Raw genomic sequence first — 21,812 nt, 5'->3', positions numbered from 1 at the left:
TGTCCAGACTTGCAACGTCCACTCTACCAACTTCTCATGCCTAATATTGTTTCGCCACGGAACCAATTCGAGCGAGGGTATCAATCTCCTCCGTACACTAGCTCCAAAGTACAATTACCAAGCACTGCACGAACCATATCCAAGGAAAAAGAGAAGACAAAACAAAAAACCAAAATGCGCAGACGCCATACTGATTATCGACAATGTTTCTGTTTGACATTGACTAATTAAATTGCGTCATAATCGCTCGAGATCGGCGTACAGTATGGTGTGTACTACGAGTTTCGTTCAGGATGTTAGGCTCCAGGATAAGTCTGAGCGGTCTGAGTGGTCATTTGGTTGCCGGTGCTGTCGGCATTGGCGCCCTTCCTGAAGCCGTGTTTGAGAAGGGCGAGTAGCTCAAAGACCGTAAGGGTTGTGAACATGGCCCAGATGAAGAAGCCAAAGGCCGTAGCAGCCTGAGCCGATCTGTAGGTGCTGCAGAAAGCATTATTGCCGCTGCAGGTACCAGCACCAAGGAAAGCGGCAAGGGCAATGGAGCCGGCAAACCAGAAGAGAGTGCTGATACCCAATAAAGCTAGAGCAATGATGCTATGGTACAGGGAAGACAGGAAGCGAGGGAAAACGCCAAGGTAGATTAGGACAAGGATGGTCCAGATGGTGTTGAAGAGCATGAAGTTGACCTGTGACGGAGAGCTGGAGTAGTGCGAGTAACCCCAACCATAGTAGGCGCTACCACTCGTCGAATTAACAACTGTGAAATGGTCACAAGTGAGCAGGACGGTTCAAAAATGGCATCTCCCAAGTCGAGTCGACTCCATGGGGATATTACGTACCATATGCTAGAAGGCCCAATGAAATGATGTCGAACAGAGCAATGCCGCCGAAGAGGGCCAGCTTGAGAATGCCGGGAATCTCCATTGTGCGTGGTTGTACGAATTATTCACCTGAGGACGAAGTGATTAGATCATGGGGGCTTTTGTTGGGATTGGCGCGAAAAGAGGGCAGGGCAGCTCGAGACGAGGACGGTGAAATTTACCAGAGCAGTACACTTGATGCAGGGCGATATTCCAGTTCTTATTGCGGGAAGGAGCGGCCGACGCGACTTATGATGACAGCAGACGTCGACGGATGGATGCGAATGGCGCGTTCAGATAGCTTGAGGAAGGAAGGATGCGGCAGCTAGTGGTACGACTGTCATGCAGCGAGGGCCCTGCTGGTCTTATAGCCGGTTGCAAGTGGGAAAAGAGGATGTGACGAGGATTCTTCAGCTTTTTGAAATGTGACGTGCGAGAGAATGCGACTGACCGGGGTCAGGCTGCAAGGAGGGGGGCAGTGTCCTGTAGCTGTCAAGCTTCAGATGTCCCAAGGTTTGCAAGCTTAAGACACAGGCTTCCGACGAGCGACAAGCCAGCCCACGGGAGCCACATGTGCAGGCCGGTGGCGCTAACAGCGAAAAGGCGAATCTGAACGCCTCGAACCACTCCCTCATCATCCATTCGTGAGTATTTCACCACAGAAGCCGAGCCTAAACGATGTGGCGCCATACTGTTTGCCAGCTCGAGACCCCATCAAACAATCACGCCGGAGAAGTACTAAGGATTGCCATCACTCATTGTCCCCTTTCTCCTTGGCTGTTCACGAAGCTGACACGCCCCTTTCCGACCACAATTTAGGCTGACTGAAGCTGAACGAAATCCGATGTCGCCCCCGACTGTCGATGAACCTGCTTAGATTGCAGAGCGGGACTGAGAAGAAGAACAAGGAGCTCAGGCTCAGCCTGTTTTCTGCGGCGTCATCAGCTTGTCCCCTACCCACTTTGACGCAGGTCTGCTGTTGTACTACTAACAACCCCAGCTCTTCCCGACAAGCCTTGGCCAGCGCCAACGCCAAACGCAAGCCGAACCAACAAAGAGGTCGAATATGCAGGGAAAGACAATGGCTTGCATGTCGATGGCAGTTGTCTCAAATCCGCTCTGCTGCTGAAAGAAGTCGCATTTGAGATTAGAATATGTAAGGCACCTGGTACTTGGTCTATCGGGATAACGGCAAACGATGGACCGTCAGGAACCACACCAGTCGACACCACCGTGCTTCGCTCCACCGCATCAGCCCTACGTACATACATACATTCTACGTATGTACTATTAGACACGGACCTTTTCCCTGACCGCTAAAACCGACGACGTGCGACGTGTTGAGGTCCGAGAATATCTCACGTGGGTTAGTGAGTGCCCCCGCTTGTATTGCACTCATCTGGCTAGACAAGCGCCGAGGCAGTCCAAGTGGCGTCGACATGTTCAGACCAGGCTGTTTGCTGTGATCCGAGGCCTTCACGCGGCAATCATGGCGCAGCGCGCCCGGGACGCACTGGTGATGCCCCAGTGAGGTCATGAGACAGGGATGGCTGGCAGCAATGCGCCTTTGTAGTCGTTGAGCATGCCGTTACCGGATCTGGACCGCTCTTGTTTGTTCCTGTCAATCATTCCACGCCGACAAGGACAGAGACATGTTGCAGCTTTTGAAACGCTCACCATGATAAATTTGCTATCCTCATGCAAGCATGTTGCGCAATGGCCGCGGCAGGGAGTGAAGGTCCATTGTGAAAGTCGATGACAGAACCAAGGGCTAATTTGGGGTCCAGCCCCTCCCATGTCATGATGTGGAACGGAAAGGATCCATGTCGGCTTGAGGACCCGGAACCCAAATTCATCCCTACTGTACTCTTGACATAACCCGCAAGATTACGTCAAGAGAACAAAAGTTCGTGCTTTCGATGCAAAGCACACCCGGTTCGGAATGCCCGAGTCTGCCTGGCCGTTGGCGGAAGGAGCCGCGTCGCGCTGTTCCTCAAATCCCGAACCTGAGAAGTTCAATCTTGTTCCGTTTGAGCGCAGACCGAAACTCGTCCCGGGTCATGTAGCGGGTGAGGGAGCGAAAGCCGTTGGAATAGGTGCTAGTATCAGATTGGTCATTGGGACAGCTTCTCGTCGTCTTAGCGTGAGGCTGCTGGATGACTTGACGAAGCTGAGATGAACTAGCACTTGCTATTTCCCAGCATGGACCCTCGATAATTCGGAGCAGCATCTGCCCGGATATTATTATGGCCAATGTTCTAAATTTACCCAGTAAACTACTCAAGTACTAGTATGCACTTGCCAGCAAATGGGCTACTGGGCTACTAGGGACATTTCACACGTGCCAAACGGAGCACAAATGACGGCGTTTGTGGCCAGCAACGGACACCAGCGTTCTAGTTGGCATCGTGGTACCCCGCAATCGGTCCCCAAGGTCTCAGTGCTGGTAGTGTCCGGACGGCCTGTCTGCCATGGACCTCGAGCACACGTGAGTGGCTCCAATTGTCGGCGTGTTACGAGGTCGAAAACCCAGTGCCAGAGGCAGAAGTAGACAATGGGAGGTGGTTTCTCACGGTTCAACGCATTGCGAACCATCCTCACACCTTCTGGGTACATCTATATGGCCGTCACATTGACTGTTGGATAGTCTGCTTGGCTGCTCGATTACACTGCACCCATGAGTTTTTCACAACCCGTAGCCGAGAAGAAGTATCGAGGACCGAGAGTTCCATATTACTAGCAATATATTATATTCAAGAACACGGCTGTTATATCTAAACAGTCTCCCTGTATCAAAGAACCTCAAATTGCAAGGGATTCTATAAACCACAGGCGATTCCATCATATATCTCCTCAACCCATCGTATTGGCCCTCTAAGCCCCTTGTCCTCGTGAGTGCTGATAATTGAGACATGGATGTCTGTATCTCGGCAAAGCAGCCGTCATGAGTTGCGAGATAGGCGAGATAGGCCTGTCAAGTACGGCCAGGTTCAGTTCCATATATCCTTTATGGAGACACTAAACGATATATTCATGCTTGGCGTTGTATACGGCGTCACGGCTTCTCCATCTACTAGGCACTATCTACAGCATCCCCGTAGCTAATATACGGAGCTGGTGCTACTTTGATTATCAGTAGGCTGTGGCAAAGCCCGGCTGCTTCAATATGCTGCGTCACCTCCACGGTTCTGTTCTTCTGCACTACGTACACCATGAATGGCGGAAACTAGGGAAAGAATATGCAGACGCATCTTGTCCCTCGCTCCATGCAGCACAACCACAGAGCTTATCAATGCAAACGTGCCCTTTATTCTCCACGGGTGGCCAAAACCCTCTGCTGGTAATCTCCCGCCTCAGGGGCAGACACGCACTCCAGGCTGATGCTACACGCCGCTAACTACATTGCCCTCTATTTCACGCGAATTGTAGTTCTGGATTCGCAATAGCCGCTCTCGCTTTCCACACTTGCGCCAAGTCGGCCCTGATGGCGGAAGAAACAGCATATGCGATGCCTATGTGGTCCAAAAGTGCGCCGACTCGGTCGCGCTGCCATTGGCGGCATGATCGTGCGCCGGCAATTCTCAAAGGGAACAGGAACAGGACCGGCGACAGGGCCGTGTGATTCAGTCCAGTATCCGTGAGGGCTAGAATGGCGCAGACGTGTTGCGCTACCGTGGCTTGGTCGAGAGCCGGGACTGGCAGGTTACGTCGCTGCCAATGGGGCAGCTCGTAGTCGAAAACGCCAGAGAGGTAGATGCTGATGGAGGCGTAGAAAACACGAGCCAAAAGCGTACTTGGGTCTGCGGCACAGTGTCTGATGTTCTCTGGGTCCTTGTCTAAAGTAGAGGATGTGCTGGGTGACGGGAGCGCGGCATCTGGAATATAGGCTGCGCTCCAGCTGCGCAAGGCTTCGCGGAGAAGATGTCCGTCTTGTGATATGGCCATGGCATCGGAATCGGATGAAGGCATATCCTGAGAAGAGCCTTGTCCTCGTATGAACGCTTCCGCTCTGCTTTAAAGTTAGTGCGTGGGTTTTCTTTCCCGGGGAGGTAGAGCAGGGTAAACGATAACACGGGCGTACTATGTGGTTACAAAGGGTTCTCACAACTGACCTTACACGAAGACTCGAACACATGACCATGATGTCTAGTAGCGAGTCCAACGAGGTCCATGTGTTTTTGCTTCCGGCGAGATTCTTCTCGTCGGTCAACATGTCTCGCGACAAGGAGACCCATTCCGGCTCCGTAAGAAAGGTCGGCTCGTTGAACAGGATGGTCCTGCTGATTTCGAATATTCTCGCCTGTATGAAGAAGGCAAATCCGGGGCCGGACCGGCATGAGGTCGGGCCACTATGCTTGAGCGCCATGGATGTGCCGTGGATGATGTGCTGCTGCCACCCGTGGCCCGTGGCATCGTTCATGAGCTGCGTTCATCAATATCTCTCGTTTCTTTGCATCGAACGTAGGTCAAACTGCCTACCTCGAAAACTCCAAGAAAGAATGTCGTCCACAGAATGCAAACACGCTGGTTTTCGTGCCTCGGCAGACGTGGGCTGGTGCCTAGGTTCATGCCATCAATCGCTTCTCGTAGGCCTTGGATGGAATACGCGTAATGCTGGAAAGCGATTGACAAGGCCTCCCGCTTCGAGGACGCACGCTGATGGTTCAATTTCCCCGCGTACATTGCACCGACGGCCAAGATTGCGTTGAAGAGGTGGCTTCCTTTGCGAGAGTGTAGGTCAGCGAGCTGCTTGACCTCGTCGCCGGCGGTGCGCACGCGGCCGGTGAAATTGTTCGCCCTGGTGAAGGCGTCGAAGAAGCTCATGTAGTTGCATGTTTGGTCTGTGAGGCATTCAGGACGCGCCAAGTAGCTCCTTCGACGAGATGTGCTCTGCGACCAGTTTGTTGCCGTCTTCTGCTTGCCTCTCTCGACGAGGATCAACGTGGCGGCAGCATTCCGCGTCGGGTATGCGCATGCGACGCGTCGACGAGCGCAATTGCTACAAGGAACATGGCCAGAACACTTGGTCGTGTGAGATGCGTCCCAACGCAAGACGAGGCTGCGGGTTGAGTTGCGGCTGGCTTACTTTGAGATGGCTTGATGAGCAGGCGCAACACCGGGATCGATTGGTACGCAGATCAAACGGCCCCAACGGCATTTCTGGGGGTTAATAGTCGTCAACTGTGTTCTGGATGCTCATCCGCAGTCACTTGTCAACCGACATCCGGGACGATGATGAAGAAGTGGAAGCAGTTGGAGAAGGATGACGTGACGCGGCGTCAGATGGAGCTTCTTTGCGCAGCCACATGACGCTACTCCTACAGGCGGCAGCATTTGACATTTGTAATATTCAATTGCAGCCTGGCAGCACAAAATTCCTCGCCTGTTTAACGCTTTTCGAATTTGTATCCAGGAACGTATACAGGAAAGATTTTGTCATGACAATTTTCTCTTCTTGGCGTATGGGGACACCATCATGGTCATAGCCCCCAATCACATACATGCCTTGCCAGAAATGCCGACAGAATCTTTAGCATCTACATACATGCTTGGAAGAAGCTGAATTCCGACCTCATCTTTATCCCATCTCATTCAAGGATGGACTGCGGAAACCACCTCGTTTGTCTCCGATGCGAGGGTTCGAGCCAGTTTTGTCCAATCACAATCTGCTCACATACACGCCCAGTCCCATGCTGCACCAAGCAGAACCGATGCCGTGTCGCCGATTTTGATCTTTATGTTGGCCATGATTCATTGAGATTGTCAAGCCATTGTGGGAAATTGACCCCAAGGTGAGGAGTATGCCCTTTGAGGTGCAACCTGCAAGGTCGGCATGTGAAACAATTCAGCCTTTATACCAAGATATTTATAACCTTTTTGAAAGACTTTGTCCTCAGCAGTTTATTCATTGCCTAATAATGCAACAATGGTATCAACTACACTCTAGGATCAAGACGCATGGACGGTCAAACAAGAGCCTTGTTGCATATTCCGTCAGGGCGGTCCACGCACGCGATGAGAGGAGAAAACACCTTGATAGCAACACAATGGCCATGCATAAGAGGCATGCATATGCAGAGAGGTTCGTGGCACTGAGCGTTTATGAGCCAGTTGCAGCCCGAACCCCTCAAAACAGTCGTTGCAACGGCAGAGTTGCAACCGTGGGGACAAAGCGGCGATGCCATTGTCGACTGGTGACGGTATAAGTTCCATCAAGTATCGCCAAGTTCACCTGCTGCTGTCTATCAATGTACGCCCCGAGAAACCTGTGACGTTGTCTGTCTTTACACAAGTGAGACTTGCTGCCGTTGTCACTGGAAGCCATGCTCACCGCCAGGACATTCCACAGAGCCTCGCACATATACCATGGCTCGAGGAGCTCCAACACCAGACGACGACATTCGCTGTCCTCCCTACGGCAGCCAGGGTTGCCCGAGTGGCCGGCCAGCTCTGCCCCTACGCCTCATGAGATCCTGGGGGTTGCTCCTGGCGCTCCGTACTCCAAGGACAGGTTCAACCAGCTTGTGAAGATGTATCACCCCGACATGTCGGGTGCGGACGCGCGAGTCCGTCATCTCCCGCAGTCGGTTCGCCTGGAGCGATACCGGCTCATCGTCGCAGCGCACAATCTGCTCAGCGATCCGTCCAACCGGCGATTATACGAGTCGCACCGTCAGGGCTGGGTGTACCCTCGGCCGTCCACTGGTCGCCAAGCCGACAATCGCCACGGTTTCTCTTCAAAAGACGGCACCGCGCAGAGCCCGCCGAGTCCGATGCGTCAACGACCCATATATGCTTCGAATGCGACCGTGGCGATACTCCTGGTTGCGCTGGGCATGTTGGGGGCGGCCCTGCAGTTCAAACGACTGGCTGCAAGTAGACGCGACATTAGGAGGCTTGAGCTGGTGCTGCAGGAGGCCATTCAGGAGGAAATCCAGGCCTGGGCGTCGGTGTTGCAGGGACAGACAAAGGACGACCGTATTCTTGCGTTTCTGGCTAGACGGCATGGCGTGCCTCATCAGCTGCAGAGCTGGGCGGCATCTCATGGGAAGCAGTAAAAATGTGAATAGAGCCTTGGTCGTGGAAATTATAAGATGGATATTTATTGTCGGCTACGGGAGATCTATTTTTTTTCGTGGTTCTATCTCGTTTGTCATGTTCTAGCTTTCTGTTGGAGCTGTCAGGTCTACGGAGTCACGGACAGCATCAACCCCTTGGTGCCATTTCCAAATAGTGAGGGAGAACGCGGGCGACCGGCCGATTAATTCTGAAAATTATATTCCTTGATCTTGTGCGACTTGAATGCCCGCGGAATTTGTGTAAACGGCCGGTTTGAACTCCGGTCGAAGCGCCGAGCACAATATCCACTTTCCTAATCAGGCAATTATCGAGCGAGATTCAACCCACACCACGCAATGGACTCGTATGCATCGCGTTGGTCATTCAGCCCACAGGAAGAACAAATCATAATAAAGCAAATTCGCTTGTGTAATTCAAGCTGACAGCCTGCCTTACAGATTGCTTGCAAGCTTGCGAAGCTCTGCTGGTAGTTGTGCCGTATCTCGCCGGATTGTTGTCATATTCGGCCTAGTTCCGCTTCGTGCTTTGCCGGCTTGACCATGGACTCATGCAAGTATATATCATGAGCTCGGCTCCCTATTGTTACAGACTCAAATCATATTATATATCAGAGTACATTATACTATCATCTCATCACTAGACTCCTTCCATCTGTGTCATTCATACATTCATAACCCTAGTTGAGCCGACTTCCCGAATCATGAAAACAATACGTTGCCTCACCCTCTCAACAATGGTATCAGCCATCTTGGTACCGCCGCCAGTCGGTCCCTACGATGTCGCCATGAGAGTCGAATCAATCACCGACCCAAGCCGGCCCGCCGATCCCCTCGATGCAAACAACCATGTGCATGGGCGTCGCATCCTGTTTTCCATCTTCCTGCCACTGGAAAAGCGAGGCACCCCATGTCCCTCCATGAAAGTCCCCTACATGACGCCCAGAGTGGCTGCCGATTACGGTAGACAGGCTGCTGAAGCCGGCCTCGACGATGGGCTGTTTTCCTCCTTTGACATGGAGCTCTGCGACCTGGACAGGCTGAACTCATGTGGAGGTGGCGACCAGAGACGCAAGGAGTATGCCGTGGCGCTATTTACACCTGGCCTTTCAGACTCGCGGCTTTTATACGGAGCGGGTGCGAGATCTCTCGCCAGCCAAGGCTACGTGGTAGTCACTGTCGACCACCCGTACGAAGCTGATTTCGTCGAGTTCCCCGACGGGACCGTCATTGTAGGGAGGAACATTTCGGGTGATGACGAGCCCGCCAAAGAAAAAGCCATAAAGGTAAGGGCTCACAGCTGTCATCACAGGATCCCTCACGCTCGTAACAATATATTGACGGTTATAGGTCCGGGCTGCCGATTTATCTTTTGTCATCGACCAGCTCCACAACCGCACACTCACCAGATCGCTTCTCGACAAGTTCCCGGGTTCCTTGGACCTGGGGAAAATAGCAGTCTATGCGCATTCTGTGGGCGGCGGTGCGGCGGCGACACTCGCCCGAAACGACAAGAGGGTCCTCGGAGGCGTCGACTTTGACGGCCAGCTCGTGGAGCCGATTCGAAGCCAGGGCCTGGACAAGCCGTTTCTGCTGGCTGGGCGGCACGGGCACAGCGCCGCGAACTCTACGGACCCGACTTGGAATCAGTTTTGGCCTCGCCTGGCCGGCCCGCGTGTTGAGCTGGCCATCGACGGCACGGCTCATGGATCCTACACTGATCGTCCCTTGCTCGTGAGTGCTCTGGGGCTCCCTGATGCTGTACTGGACCGGTTCGCGGGGGATATCGGGTCTGTCAGGGGCCCGGAACTGGAAAGAATTGTGAACGGTGTGCTGACGAGCTTCTTTGATTTCGTCTTTTACGGCAAAAGGCAGCGGCTAGTCCGACTGCCCTGGGTGTACCCTGCGGTTTCAATCACACGTAGCAATTTTTAAACCAAGGATAGCTTGTACTTGGGGGTGATATATTTGCAACGTTTATTGAAATCATGGACTTGACTGATGTATATCTTTATATGTTAAAAACGGTTATATATACTTTGATGTGACTCATAATCAGCTCTTTATTTTTAGGTGATATGTATTGTTATTTAAATGAAAATATCAGGCACCGCATCATGTCAAACGCCGCTTTTCACTCTATCCTGGTCTCATTTCCAAGACCGATGCCAAGGCAGTTGGCGAAATAAGTGACCGTGCCGCTCCAGTCAGAGAAGGCACCAACTATGCCAACCTCCTTCACCAGAAAGTGAAGGAGATTGTACATATCTCCGTCCTTGGTCGCTACATCTTGAAGACCGGTATAATAGTAGTCGCCATTGGCCCGGGCAAGAGCAACAGGGCCGGATCGCTCGAAACTCCACACTACCAGTCCTAGATCCTGTTTTTTGGCCTCCTTGGCATACGCGCTGGGGGTCATGGTGCCGTTCTTTGCCTCAATCAGATAGTGAAATGGAGGAGCCGCGAACTTGATGCCTTCCGCTTTATACTGGGCCAAGTTCTGAATAGCCTGCTCCATCCCGCCTGGTTTTTCCGCAGATTCGTCGAGAAGAATGGCATTCTCGGCAAAGGCGCGTTCAGACTTGAGCCAGTATTGAAGCGTCTTGAGCTCGAAGCTCTGGGCCATAACCATCGAAGCAGGTACTCCGGCATTCTTGTAGTTGTCAATCATCTGCTGAGCAAACCTTTCATGCGTGTAGTTGTTACCAAACGGCATTTGCACTTCGGGTGCCTTCAGCTCGGGAGTGTGCCGAAGCCCCAGAGACTTGACCATGGCAATATGTTCTTTGTGGTCCATGACTTTGCCGCAGGTAGCGTACAGGTCAGTTCGCCATTTGAGAGTACCGTCCAGGAAGTCCTCGGGGTTGGTAGCCGAAGCATTGAAGCCGTCCATTTTGGCGCAAAGAGACTTGAATTCGGCGAGGGTGATGTCACTGGTGCAGCACTTGGCCGACGCAGGCTTTCCATCTTTTGCCGGAGTGAAGGGCTGTGTGCACTTGGCATTGAGCGCTGGGATGTTGACAATGTTGGTGGTCGTGTGCAAGTCGCACTGGCTGTGCCGGCAAACCAGTTGGAGATCCTTGGTAAAGGTGACATCGCACTCCAACACGCCGGCTCCCATGCGAGCTCCGGCCAGGTTAGACTCCCTGGAGTGCTCGGGAATCTGCATACAGGCTCCGCCACGATGGCCAATTGAGAAGGTAGAGGGCTTGATGGTCATCTCCGAGCACGACTCCAACTGGGACTTGAGAGGCCCATTGGTCATGTTGTTCACCAGGAAAAACGGCCTCGGTCCTACATCAATACGCGTAATAGGTTTGACTTGGGGAGCACAAGGAGCTGCCGAAACTTGGCTGACGGCCACGAAGCCGGCCAGCAACAGTGAAGACACAGCCGGCATTGTTGAACCTGCAGTATAGAGTTACAGATAGATGGTAAAGGTGTGAGATGCAGCAATGCTGAATGAAAAAAAGGTCACTCCAGAGACTACCCCCGGAAACACTGTGAATAACGACCTACTCGGCTGCGACCCTAGAGCTACTTATACCTTCCATCGTGAAGAGCCAGGCACCGCGGCAAGACCGGGGGTTGAGCGGACCGTTTCTCCATGGGGGGGGGGGGGGGGGGGGGGGGGAAAAAAGGGGGGGGGGGGGGGGGGCAGCTAAGAAACGGAGCACCCGGTGCAGATAACAGACGATCCAGAATTGCATGGTGACGAGTCGTGGTGTATGCACTCTTTACATACGCATTATGCATGGGAATAAACTTAAGACTCCCACCACATGCGCTCGGGAGGGTACAGTCACTGCCGTGATCGGGGTCGATTCGGTATTCGAGTGGATAGCTGCATTTCAAGGTGATTTCATGTGGACCACACCTTAAAGCCGGGCATGGATGTTGAGCAGGTAGTACTAGTACTAGTACTAGTAGTAGTAACTAGTAGTTAATGAGTCGGGTTCAATTGACCGTTTCGTTTAGATCGCGGAGAATCAGTTTGTTGTGCTCCACCCCTTTTGCCGTTGCTTCGATTTGCATTCTCATGTCGGTCGTTCTCGGGTCTTGCAGGAGATTATTCCCAAGGGGCCTCGTAGTGATATCACAAATCAATAATTCTTTTCCCAATGCTCTGCCAAGCGCAAAAGTTCCGTCTCTCCTCGCTGTGGAAAGATATTGGCCACGTGCATTAGACTCGGTCAATTCTGTAACTTGGGCTTAACACGGACCTCAATAAATTGACTGGGCATGAGGTGTGCGTGCGCCAAGTGGGCGTAATCATTCGTTGCGGCAAATATGCCACAACGATCTGGACCTGACCAAGTAAATGCCCCTTGGTACAAAAGGGGCTTGGTATTCTATCCCTACGTCAGATCCCGAACGCTAGAGTAAGTGCGGGGTTAAATGCATCTTCAACGCTTGTTCTAGATGCATTTCTAGTCTTCTGTCGTTTTGGGCCCATGGCAGGCCTGACATGCTACCACGTGGGATGCTCCCAGTAAGAGTCAATCTTCAGAATGCTATCTCAGCATCTGTGGATGCCAGCCAAGTATTGCGTAGTTTGCTTGAACAATGGCTTCAAAATTCATGGGTATAGCAATATCAACTCACCTTGTGAGCTCGATCACAACTCACGAGAGCACAGGGGCGAAATTCTTCAAACGATGCTTCAATTCATCCATGACGGTCCCTACTAGGGTCTTGTCAGTTTATTAAAGCACCCAGCTGGCGTTACATTGCAGGCTCAGCGCCTATGCACCTTCTCCACTTGCCAGCAAAGGGCGAGTCTCATCAATGGGGTCGAAGCCGATTGAGCAAGCATATCTCGTGGCATCACTGCATTAGTAGCAATGCAATTTCGACACTTATAGTTCATCTTTGCTTGCTGCTTCTCCCATGTCGTCCTTGGTTAGGTTCTGGAGTTCATGCAGCGTTGCTGACAGGTGAGAGAAAGCCGGGGCATCCTCGCCTATGCCCCATGCAAACACACCCCCGAGTCTCCTTTGCTTCACAATGTCCTTGAATTTGCGATGAATGACGTTTGGTGTATCAAACGTCCACCATCGTGCCTCTTTAACGTCCAGGTAGCCAAAACTGCCGTCTTCGAAGTATTTGCCATTCGTCATGGCTCGAGAGAAGGATTGCTCCAACTCCTCTGGTATTTTGTCATGCCAACTAAAAGCAGCGGTTCTGCCCAGATCAGCACCAGTCTCTGGATCTTCCAAAAGTTGTGTTGGACAGCTCAATGGGTGGCCTGGGTCACACTCCTCAGTCATGGCCCATTTTACATAGTAAGCAAGCCCCAAGTTGAGCACTGGAGCCGACGCTCCCCGTGCTATATAAGACTCGATTGACTCCAGGGACGCAGATACACCACTGTGGTGCTTGACCAAGGTGTCACGCCTGTTCAACAAGTCATAGGTCATGACGTTGATGAAATCGACTTGTTTGACGATTCTGGGTACAGTCTCTTCGGTGAATGCCATCATGTCTCGTTCCAGGCCCGGGACTGCAATCGATAGTAGTTTGTCGCTGCCAATGGCGACGCGTAAATCTGTCAACAGCTGCACGAAGGCTTCAATTTCCCACTTGCGCCTCTCATTTGGAATAATTTTGTAGTCATCGCGGTTGCCACTAAATTTTGACTCGTGTTAGTTTGAGAAATACGGGACGCTGTGCCCTCGTGGAGACGCTCACCCAGGGTATTCCCAGTCGACGTCGACACCATCCGCACCAGTCAGGTCAATCATCTTTTTGACATTTTTACACCATCTTTTCCTGGATTTGGCGTCCTTGTTTGCTTCCTCAAACCCCTTAGAATCTCCCCAACCACCAACAGCGACCATGACCTTCGTTTCGTGGTGAAATTTCTCTCGGACCTCCCCCACAGTTGTGAAGAGGGGAAATTCCGGGGATTGCTGATCCGAATTGAAGACATCAGATCTCATGAAGGCGAGTACAACATGCGTAATATGTTTCGTGAGCTCCAGTTCTGATGGGACCACATTGTGCTGCCTGTGGCCATTGTTAGCCCTTTTGTAACAGTTTACGGCGGCACAGCTTACCCAGTAAGATACATGACGCAGCGGGTGGCAAAGGGCTGGTGTGTCGATGTTGCCATTGTGGACAGAGTGAAGAACCAGGCTATCGCCCATATTGACAGGACTTCCATTGCCAAATTTTCTGCAAGCCGCACACAAAGTCGTTGACCAGTCTCCCGCCTTCAATACCAGGTTTTTATCCTCAAAACGCCGTGAATTAATTGCCGGTGGCGAGTATCGTCTTCCACGGAGAATTATATGTCACGAAACGTTGGGCTATCATCAAGCCAGTGACAATGAGCCTCAAATACCCGGCTCATGAAAGAAGTGATTGTCTTGACACTCGAGTCGAAATGTGTAACCACACTTGCTGTGACAGCTGGCACCTGGGCACGTACTGTGCGAATATATTGTCCGTTCCCTTCTTGTACTGTACAACGGTCAAAGTGGGCTGTACCTCTGACGTCGAGATGGCTGGAGCTCATTGATAAAAAAAAAACTCCATCAACAGCGAGGTCTTTTACAAAAAGCAGTCCAATTGTCCGACCACAATAGCACTTTGGTGGCATCTTCCGACCCGAATACCTCGAGAGTATCTCAAAGAAGGCACTGAAGGGATATTTCACCAAATTTTCTCTTCCATCTGTGCTGTTCATAGACTTCTTCGAACCAGATCCACGTTGCGGCGAAGCTATCCCTGCCGCCATGTTCGAGAACCTTTGCACGCTGCCGCTGCAAGCGGATGTCTTCGCAACAGCTCTGCACCCTACCGAACCGCTTCTCACCGTGGGTCTATCCAACGGCCGCGTGGAAACGTTTCGACTGCCGCCGAGCAACGCCTCCGAGGACGATGCCGATGCCGATGCGGATAGCAGCGTGTTGAGCGACGGGAAGGGCATGGTAGACACTGTTTGGAAGACTAGGAGACACAAAGGAAGCTGCAGGTGCCTGGCATATAGCCACGACGGCAAGGGTATGTCTTGGTCGTCCCTCTGCAAGGGCCTAGGGAAGAGTTAACTGACAAGTGTCGCTTAGCCATGTATTCTGCCGGAACCGATTCCCTAGTCAAGTACTTCGACCCGAGCAACGGAAAGGTCATTTCGAAAATCGCAATCCCGAGCACCACCTCTGTCCCGGACGCACCAACACTGCTGCATGTTCTCAACCCGCAAAGTCTTTTACTGGCGACCGACTCTGGAGCTCTTCACATCGTCGATCTGCGGGACGGCGCGCCGGGGCAAAAACCAGCACAGACTCACTTCCCCCATTCCGACTACGTCTCGTCCATCACACCTCTCCCACCGTCGGAAGAAAGCACGAGCGGGTTCTCGAAACAATGGGTCAGCACGGGCGGCACTACGCTTGCCGTGACTGATGTTCGTCGTGGTGTCTTGGTGCGCAGCGAGGACCAAGAAGACGAGCTTCTTAGTGCGTGCTTCATGCCCGGGATGGGACCCAAGAGCAAGCGCAGTAACGGCGTGATAGCAATTGGTTCCGGGAGCGGTGTCCTCACGCTCTGGGACAAGGGGTCGTGGGACGACCAGCAGGAACGAATCATTGTTGACGGTGGCAAACGAGGCGGCGAGAGCATCGACGCCATGGTTAGAGTTCCCCATGAGATGGGTCTCGGGAAGAAAGTGGTGTGCGGCGTTGGCGACGGCAGTCTACGCATCGTTGACCTGGTTAAGAGGGAGGTTGACAGGTCTACAAACCTGCGACACGACGACATGGAGGCCGTCATATCGCTAGGTTTCGACTGCGGCAACCGGCTGATCAGCGCTGGCGGCAGAACCGTCAAAGTATGGGAGGAACTGTCCGAGTTGCAGGGCGGAGACAGCGACGAAGACTTGGATGAAGATGGTGATGACGAGGACCACGGGGGGGAGAGCAACAGCAAGCGACCCGCCGCCGATGACAGTGACGACGACGATGATGACGACAGTGAGGATGATGGCGTGGAGGAAATGAAGCGCCGTGCCAAGCGACGCAAGGAGGTTCAGAAGAGCAAGCTTGGTCCTATGGGCGCCCATGGAGTCCTGGGCTTCGAAGGACTCGATTGATAATAGAATACAAAATTACGAGATGAGATTTCTAGTTCTAGCGGAATGCGATCCAATTCACAGATATGGTATTCTTAATGTACAGTAGCAAGAATTGATAGCAGCAATAGAAGCACAGAATTTGCATATAGGAGCAAGGCTATACAAGCGCGCCAAGGGGTAATCGTTCCGAACGCCTCTGCCGTAGGTTAATTGGCACTGGAGTACGTTTGCCGCCTCTTACCAAAATGCAACAATAACGGTGTTGAGACGAGTTTGCCATTATGTACTCATGTCACAAACTAGATAATACCTAGAAATACACTCAATATATCATCATTGCAGATTTAAAGTGTACAATTTCCTTTCCTCTGTTCCTTGCTATCCTAGTGTAATGTGTTACGTCAGTTACCACATATGTTCGTAAATGACCTCCAACTCCAGCCAAGGAAATTGCAGTGAAGATGTAAGTATCATGTCCACTGACGCGTACGTCGACAGTTGTTGAAAATGCCCATTCCAAAATTTGTGGCGTGGCCACGCTGTCTTAGAAATCGGGACCTTGTTCAGCCATCCAGCTGGTATTTAACCCCTTTCATGCTTCCGTTTGGTCGTATAGACGGCAATAAAACAAGCCAAGTGAAAACGACCCTGCTTTCAAAATACCGACTTCACCCAGTGGCAGCAATGAAAACAAAAGAAAAGACGGCATTTTGGGAAGTGTGCCATCAGTTGCAATTTGCGGTGAGGCTAGGATAGATGTCGGGGCTGTTACTGGTCAGACATCCTGCATTGAAGCTTATGCGGGCTGCTGAAACATCATAAAACCGAACTCCAGCAGATAGGTGTGTTGTCAAGGGTTAGAACAAGGACATGGGAGGCGCGCTCCTATTGTAGTCCCTGCATTCGTCACCTCTTCCAAATCAACTCAGCCAGATCGCACACGCTGTCAGAAGCGAAACATGTAGCAGAATGAGATTGCGCCTGTTTTCAGATTCTGTCTGGCTTCGAAAAAGTAGGCGAGTTCGGGGTGCAAGAACTGTTGGTGAAATAAATCCTAACGCTATCCCAATATTATGGATACGGCCGATGCCTCACCTTAGACACCAGGGAGATGGATGTAGCTCCATTGCGCGGTTTCGTCCTCTTTCCACAGCTCAGTTGATCGTGCCATGGCTGCTTCATCAGTCGGTGCAGATATGCGCTTGGGCAAGCTCGTTGCGAGATCTTCATCATATATAATGACTGAAGGTAAAACTCTCGGATCGCGGAAGGAAGTGGTGCGTGCTCCGTTGCTGCGGCGTGAGGACGAGCCCTGCTCACGCTCGCGGCGACGGCGACCACTTGACTTATAGCCACCGTTGCTGCTGGTACCTATATCCCCCATGTTGCTGTGTCTTGCGGGATATGCATCAAGGAGCAGAGGCATCATTTCGGATCCGCTGTATGTTGTAGGAATGCAAACGTGAGGGATGCCCTTGCGACATCCAATAGCTTTGGCCAAACCAACAGCTGAGGCTCCTCCGACGCTGATGACGACGTCCCGATCGTCTATGCGAGAGACTGCGTCGTCCACTACACGAGCTGGCACGTTGACAACGGCCGAGTCGAGGATCCGCGAGTTGAGGTTCGGGATGAGACTTTGAATGCGTCGGGCTAAAGCGACTCTTGATGGACTGGAGACGATTAATGGCGAGGACGCACACAAGCGGCCAAGCTCCGTAGGAAGGCGTTCTATTGTGCCGCGACCGTACACAACCCGGGGCGACCTGGGCTCTGAATGAGATCCTTCGGTTCGCGTAGATTTGGAGGAGCTAGAACGTGAGCCGCGGGCAGACGACCGGGCTCTGGTAGCTGAGCCAGAACCAGCAGAGGAACTCGCACGTCGATTAGCAGCAGCAACACCTATACTGCTTCCACTGGCGACAGCAGCACCGTCAGAGGGACGGTGGCTCTTGGCCGTGGCGGACAACGGTGACGAGTTGGTAGGCGAGGTCGTCAGGGCAAAAGGGTCACCAGTCGTGGGTGAAGTGGTGGTTGTATTCATAACCCCGTCTTTGAAAGGGCTAGACGGAACGTCTCGCAACGACCAGCCGGCCAACTGGGGTTCTGTCACGGCGGCTCAACGGGCTCAACGGGGTATTCGATGGTGAGTTGAAGGATGAACGGAGCCGAGTTTGGAGTTTCGATCCTCGGAACTTGAAAGGACTCCCGGAGATCGAGCCCCGTAATCTTGGGGGAAATCCAGTTCAGGGACTCCTTGGGCTCCCCACGGGCAGACCCAAGTGCGACTCTATGATTCAGAAAGACCGGTTGATACCGGTTGACACATGTACGAAAATCCCACGAGGAAGGGACCAGCAGCGGAAAGAGGGAAGGCGCCTGGCAGATGGGGGGTGCAGAAGTCATAGGTTCACTCCTTGACCATTTCTTGACTAGCAACCATCATCATCTACCTACCCAGGTTCCTACTTATGTAAGTGCTTAGGTAGGCGGCCATTCTTCCAAGGCATGGCCAGCGTAATGGAAAGGGTCCTGTGTCCCAAGAGCCCCTCTTCTCCCCATCTTTACTTGAGGCGACATCATCCGCGTCCGGCTTGGCATTGTACAGTCCTCGGCCATGGACTGGGCGTGTCATTGGATGGTGGTGATGGTGTGAGGCACAAAAGGGACTCAGGTCCTGACGTAGGCACCTACCTAGGTTCCTAGCATGTATTACTGATCAGGCTAGTGTGGAGTAAAGCGGGCCAGGGCAGAGCAATCAGTGGCCAGTATTGCGCCTTAGCAGACCAGCCGGTGGAGTAGGTGTCGACGGAGGTTCCTGTCCGGCGGTGGCAATTTAGAGCGCAGAATCCAGAAAACGGTTTTTGCCCATGCCAAACGTTGAAATTGCCATCTTTTTGTGTGCGTGCCAGCAAATACCCATCGGCAGATGATTTGGTCCCGTCAGACGCCACTCATGACGGAAATTTGGGACATGAAGAGGGGCATCAGCTACTGTCGGTGCGAAACACAGGATGATGCACATGACCTTTCATTCTCTTATTTTGTTTTTCTTTCTCCTTCTCAGACTAGTAAGTGGGTTTGTCATTTATGCTGTGATATTTAGCTGGTATTGGCGGAAGACACTGGGGCATGCTTATGATATAGCGTATAGGGCAATGGGATGCCAAATAAGGAAGTAAGTTTACATGACCTTGATGCCAACGAAATGTTGACCTAGGGGTAGGTAAAGCAGAAAGAGCTAGTATTAAAGCATTAGTATTGTCAATTATCCCCTACGGGGGCCGCCTACGGCCGGCTTTAACTTGAATCAATAATAGCCGACCAGTTTTTTGTTGTGCAGACTTCCACTTTTCTTATTAACCACCTGGGCAGTTATGAAGGAGTATTTCTACCTTGAATTAATGACATACCTAGGGACAGCTTCGCATATATATCATAAAGAGGTAAAGCGGGAAGCAACAGCCCGCTCCCGTTGCTTGCCAAGTTTACTATATGTCGGCCACCAAAATCCGCTTTGCCTAATAATTCGTCCGGCTGTCTCGATATGTTATCGAGATAAAATGCATACTAAGAGAAGGAAACACGGTGTTGTGAATGGACAATCTTTTTTTGGGTGGGACAATCACATCGAATCTTCAGTTGTGAATACGACTGGCATGCGCCCATGATTGGGTTCCCAATAGGATAGTTTTATTGAGACTCCATGCCCAGTGGCAATTTACTCAACTCGGTCCAGGATGAAGTTGGTATGTGCGTAGTGCGGATATAATGCTACCTTTGTTCCCAGTTCTTCATCTTCTTCCTCGAAGACTTCTGCCCCCAAACCCCGGCGTACCTGGATCCTTGTTTTCCCATTACCAGATTCATTTCACCCTCCATTCCCGTACTTTCATCATGTACCCCTCATAACACGCTATTTGGATTTTCCCTCCCCTCAGCAACTTCACCCTTGCCGGGAGGTGTGCTCTCTCGTGTTAGCTCCACTACCTGGACATTGACATCTTCATCTTCCATCTCCTCAGGCAATGTCAAGTTGAGTGCCATGCATACCGCTGCTGTCACTGCGAACCCCGTTTCCATAATGAGAACAATAGCATCGAGGAAGCCCTTCAGAGCGTGGTTGTCGCCTGAGTAAGTAAAAATCTTATCAAAGTAGGTGGGCACGAGGGTTGCGCCGTAGCCCAAAGCTAACCCTGTGGTGAGGATGAAGCGAGTGCGTCGATTGAAGTCGGTTCCGCGAGTGATGATGGCCATTCCGGATACTGCCACTGCCGCGAAAAGGAATGTCGTCATGCCGCCCAGGACGGCGGAAGGGATGGCAACAAGGGCTGCGGCGAATTTAGCAAAAATTCCCATGATGATGAGGAAGAAGCAGCAGGCAAGGCCGGCCTTGCGGTTTGCACATCTCGTCAGGGCAATTACACCGTTGTTTTGAGCAAATCGGCTCATTGGCGTCATGGTCATTAGGGCAGCAATGATGGAGTTGATGCCGTCTGTGAGCAATCCACCCTGGATACGGGACTCGTAAATACGTCCCTCCATCTCGATGTGGGAGACATCACAGGTCGCCGTAATGTCGCCAACAGCCTCCGTGGCGCATATAATAAACACGGCCATGATGGGCAGAACAAGCGGCCCGTAAACAGTGAGAGGAAATGTGTGTACCCAAATAAATGATGCGACAGGAGCCGAGTCGATCCCGCTCCGGTCAAAGTACCCGCATGCTGCTGCAATGATACATCCTACAAGCAGTCCCCAGATGACAGAGGTAGACTTCATGATTGGAGATCCAAATCGTTCGCAGAGAATAATGGTGATGAAGGCTGAGAACCCTAGACCAAGATACTCGGGGGATCCCCATGGCAGAGCGTGTGGCGCATTGATATTCGGACAGAGAGCAAAAAAGCTGGCTTGGTCGCCTGCAGATGCAGGATTGGCGCAGGGTCCGCTGCCTCCCATCCAATTCTTGAAACCACTCTCGATGAGATGGATACCAATTAACATAACCGTGGGCCCAGTAACAATGGGTGGAAAGATGCGTAGGAGAACCTTTGGCGGCAAAAACGATATCAAGATTTCGGTCAAGGCACAAACTGCAGAAGTGCCGATCAAGGCACCGTAACCTTTGGGGCAGGGTAATGGAGCACCACCCTCACCAGAAGGACAGTAGCCGTTGGCATACATTTGCCTGAAGGCGCCTTGGGCAATTGGAATGATGCTGAAGGAGATACCGACTACGGAAAGAACGCCGGTTCCAATAAAATACCTAGAATAGAAACGTCAGTGTTTGCATTCCATGGCCGTTGATTGTCTGTCTAGGGAAGGAATTTCCGAGTTAATGTGACGGGAGACAGTTTCCGGAATAACTTACGACGTCTTGGGAACTCGGAAGCGGTTAATCTGCACGGCAGACAAGATTCCAGAAACAATTAGGGCCGTAGAAACCAGATATTGCTGCTGGCTTTGGTCGAGGTTCGCACCTCCGCTACCACTCAGGATAAGAGGAGGAGTAATGACACCAGCAAGCATGGACAAGGCATGTTGCAAACCTAGAAGGAGCCCTAGACACACGGGCATCTTGTCGTTAAGGCCGAAAAAGGGGCTGCGGTATGTACTCTTCTTCATAAATGGGAGGTTTGGTCTCAGTAGGAAACCGTAGTCGTAGTCACCGACGAGTCCGTCGCGCGTGGTGAATGCATGGCGGACGTTTCCAAGGCGAAGCCTGATGCGCTGGCCGATGCTATTCTTTTGCGATGTGTCTGCAGGGACGATGGTGTCTGGGCCGTGATCTTCGTCCAT

The 21,812-nt window shown here is 52.0% G+C and overlaps 9 protein-coding genes across 9 annotated transcripts; 3 read left to right on the top strand and 6 right to left on the bottom strand.

Annotated features, from left to right (window-relative positions):
- Window positions 1–296: 296 nt before the first annotated feature.
- On the bottom strand, window positions 297–921 carry MAA_06870 (MARVEL-like domain protein; the record flags this gene model as incomplete). The annotated part of the gene is made up of 2 exons (XM_007824868.1): window positions 297–754; window positions 837–921. 2 exons carry the CDS (start codon window positions 919–921, stop codon window positions 297–299), a joined length of 543 nt encoding a protein of 180 aa, XP_007823059.1.
- A 3,350-nt stretch (window positions 922–4,271) lies between these two features.
- On the bottom strand, window positions 4,272–5,681 carry MAA_06869 (uncharacterized protein; the record flags this gene model as incomplete). The annotated part of the gene is made up of 3 exons (XM_007824867.1): window positions 4,272–4,866; window positions 4,970–5,280; window positions 5,337–5,681. 3 exons carry the CDS (start codon window positions 5,679–5,681, stop codon window positions 4,272–4,274), a joined length of 1,251 nt encoding a protein of 416 aa, XP_007823058.1.
- A 1,499-nt stretch (window positions 5,682–7,180) lies between these two features.
- MAA_06868 (uncharacterized protein) lies at window positions 7,181–7,915 on the top strand (the record flags this gene model as incomplete). The annotated part of the gene is made up of 1 exon (XM_007824866.1): window positions 7,181–7,915. One exon carries the CDS (start codon window positions 7,181–7,183, stop codon window positions 7,913–7,915), a length of 735 nt encoding a protein of 244 aa, XP_007823057.1.
- A 755-nt stretch (window positions 7,916–8,670) lies between these two features.
- Window positions 8,671–9,868, top strand: MAA_06867 (PAF acetylhydrolase family protein; the record flags this gene model as incomplete). Its single annotated transcript, XM_007824865.1, has 2 exons — window positions 8,671–9,219; window positions 9,284–9,868. The coding sequence occupies 2 exons, from the start codon at window positions 8,671–8,673 to the stop codon at window positions 9,866–9,868; spliced, it is 1,134 nt and encodes a 377-aa protein (XP_007823056.1).
- A 199-nt stretch (window positions 9,869–10,067) lies between these two features.
- Window positions 10,068–11,333, bottom strand: MAA_06866 (glycerophosphoryl diester phosphodiesterase; the record flags this gene model as incomplete). Its single annotated transcript, XM_007824864.1, has 1 exon — window positions 10,068–11,333. One exon carries the CDS (start codon window positions 11,331–11,333, stop codon window positions 10,068–10,070), a length of 1,266 nt encoding a protein of 421 aa, XP_007823055.1.
- Window positions 11,334–12,792: 1,459 nt separating this feature from the next.
- On the bottom strand, window positions 12,793–14,048 carry MAA_11279 (uncharacterized protein; the record flags this gene model as incomplete). Its single annotated transcript, XM_011413259.1, has 3 exons — window positions 12,793–13,561; window positions 13,625–13,942; window positions 13,993–14,048. 3 exons carry the CDS (start codon window positions 14,046–14,048, stop codon window positions 12,793–12,795), a joined length of 1,143 nt encoding a protein of 380 aa, XP_011411561.1.
- A 625-nt stretch (window positions 14,049–14,673) lies between these two features.
- Window positions 14,674–16,028, top strand: MAA_06865 (WD repeat protein; the record flags this gene model as incomplete). Its single annotated transcript, XM_007824863.2, has 2 exons — window positions 14,674–14,941; window positions 15,004–16,028. The coding sequence occupies 2 exons, from the start codon at window positions 14,674–14,676 to the stop codon at window positions 16,026–16,028; spliced, it is 1,293 nt and encodes a 430-aa protein (XP_007823054.2).
- Window positions 16,029–17,106: 1,078 nt separating this feature from the next.
- On the bottom strand, window positions 17,107–18,054 carry MAA_11278 (RhoGEF domain-containing protein; the record flags this gene model as incomplete). The annotated part of the gene is made up of 1 exon (XM_011413258.1): window positions 17,107–18,054. The coding sequence occupies one exon, from the start codon at window positions 18,052–18,054 to the stop codon at window positions 17,107–17,109; it is 948 nt and encodes a 315-aa protein (XP_011411560.1).
- A 1,862-nt stretch (window positions 18,055–19,916) lies between these two features.
- On the bottom strand, window positions 19,917–21,812 carry MAA_06864 (purine permease; the record flags this gene model as incomplete). Its single annotated transcript, XM_007824862.1, has 2 exons — window positions 19,917–21,279; window positions 21,385–21,812. The coding sequence occupies 2 exons, from the start codon at window positions 21,810–21,812 to the stop codon at window positions 19,917–19,919; spliced, it is 1,791 nt and encodes a 596-aa protein (XP_007823053.1).

This window comes from Metarhizium robertsii, assembly GCF_000187425.2.
Source record: "Metarhizium robertsii ARSEF 23 chromosome Unknown MAA_Scf_5, whole genome shotgun sequence".
NCBI lineage: Eukaryota > Fungi > Ascomycota > Sordariomycetes > Hypocreales > Clavicipitaceae > Metarhizium > Metarhizium robertsii.
This window is presented reverse-complemented; position numbering and strand designations above follow the sequence as displayed.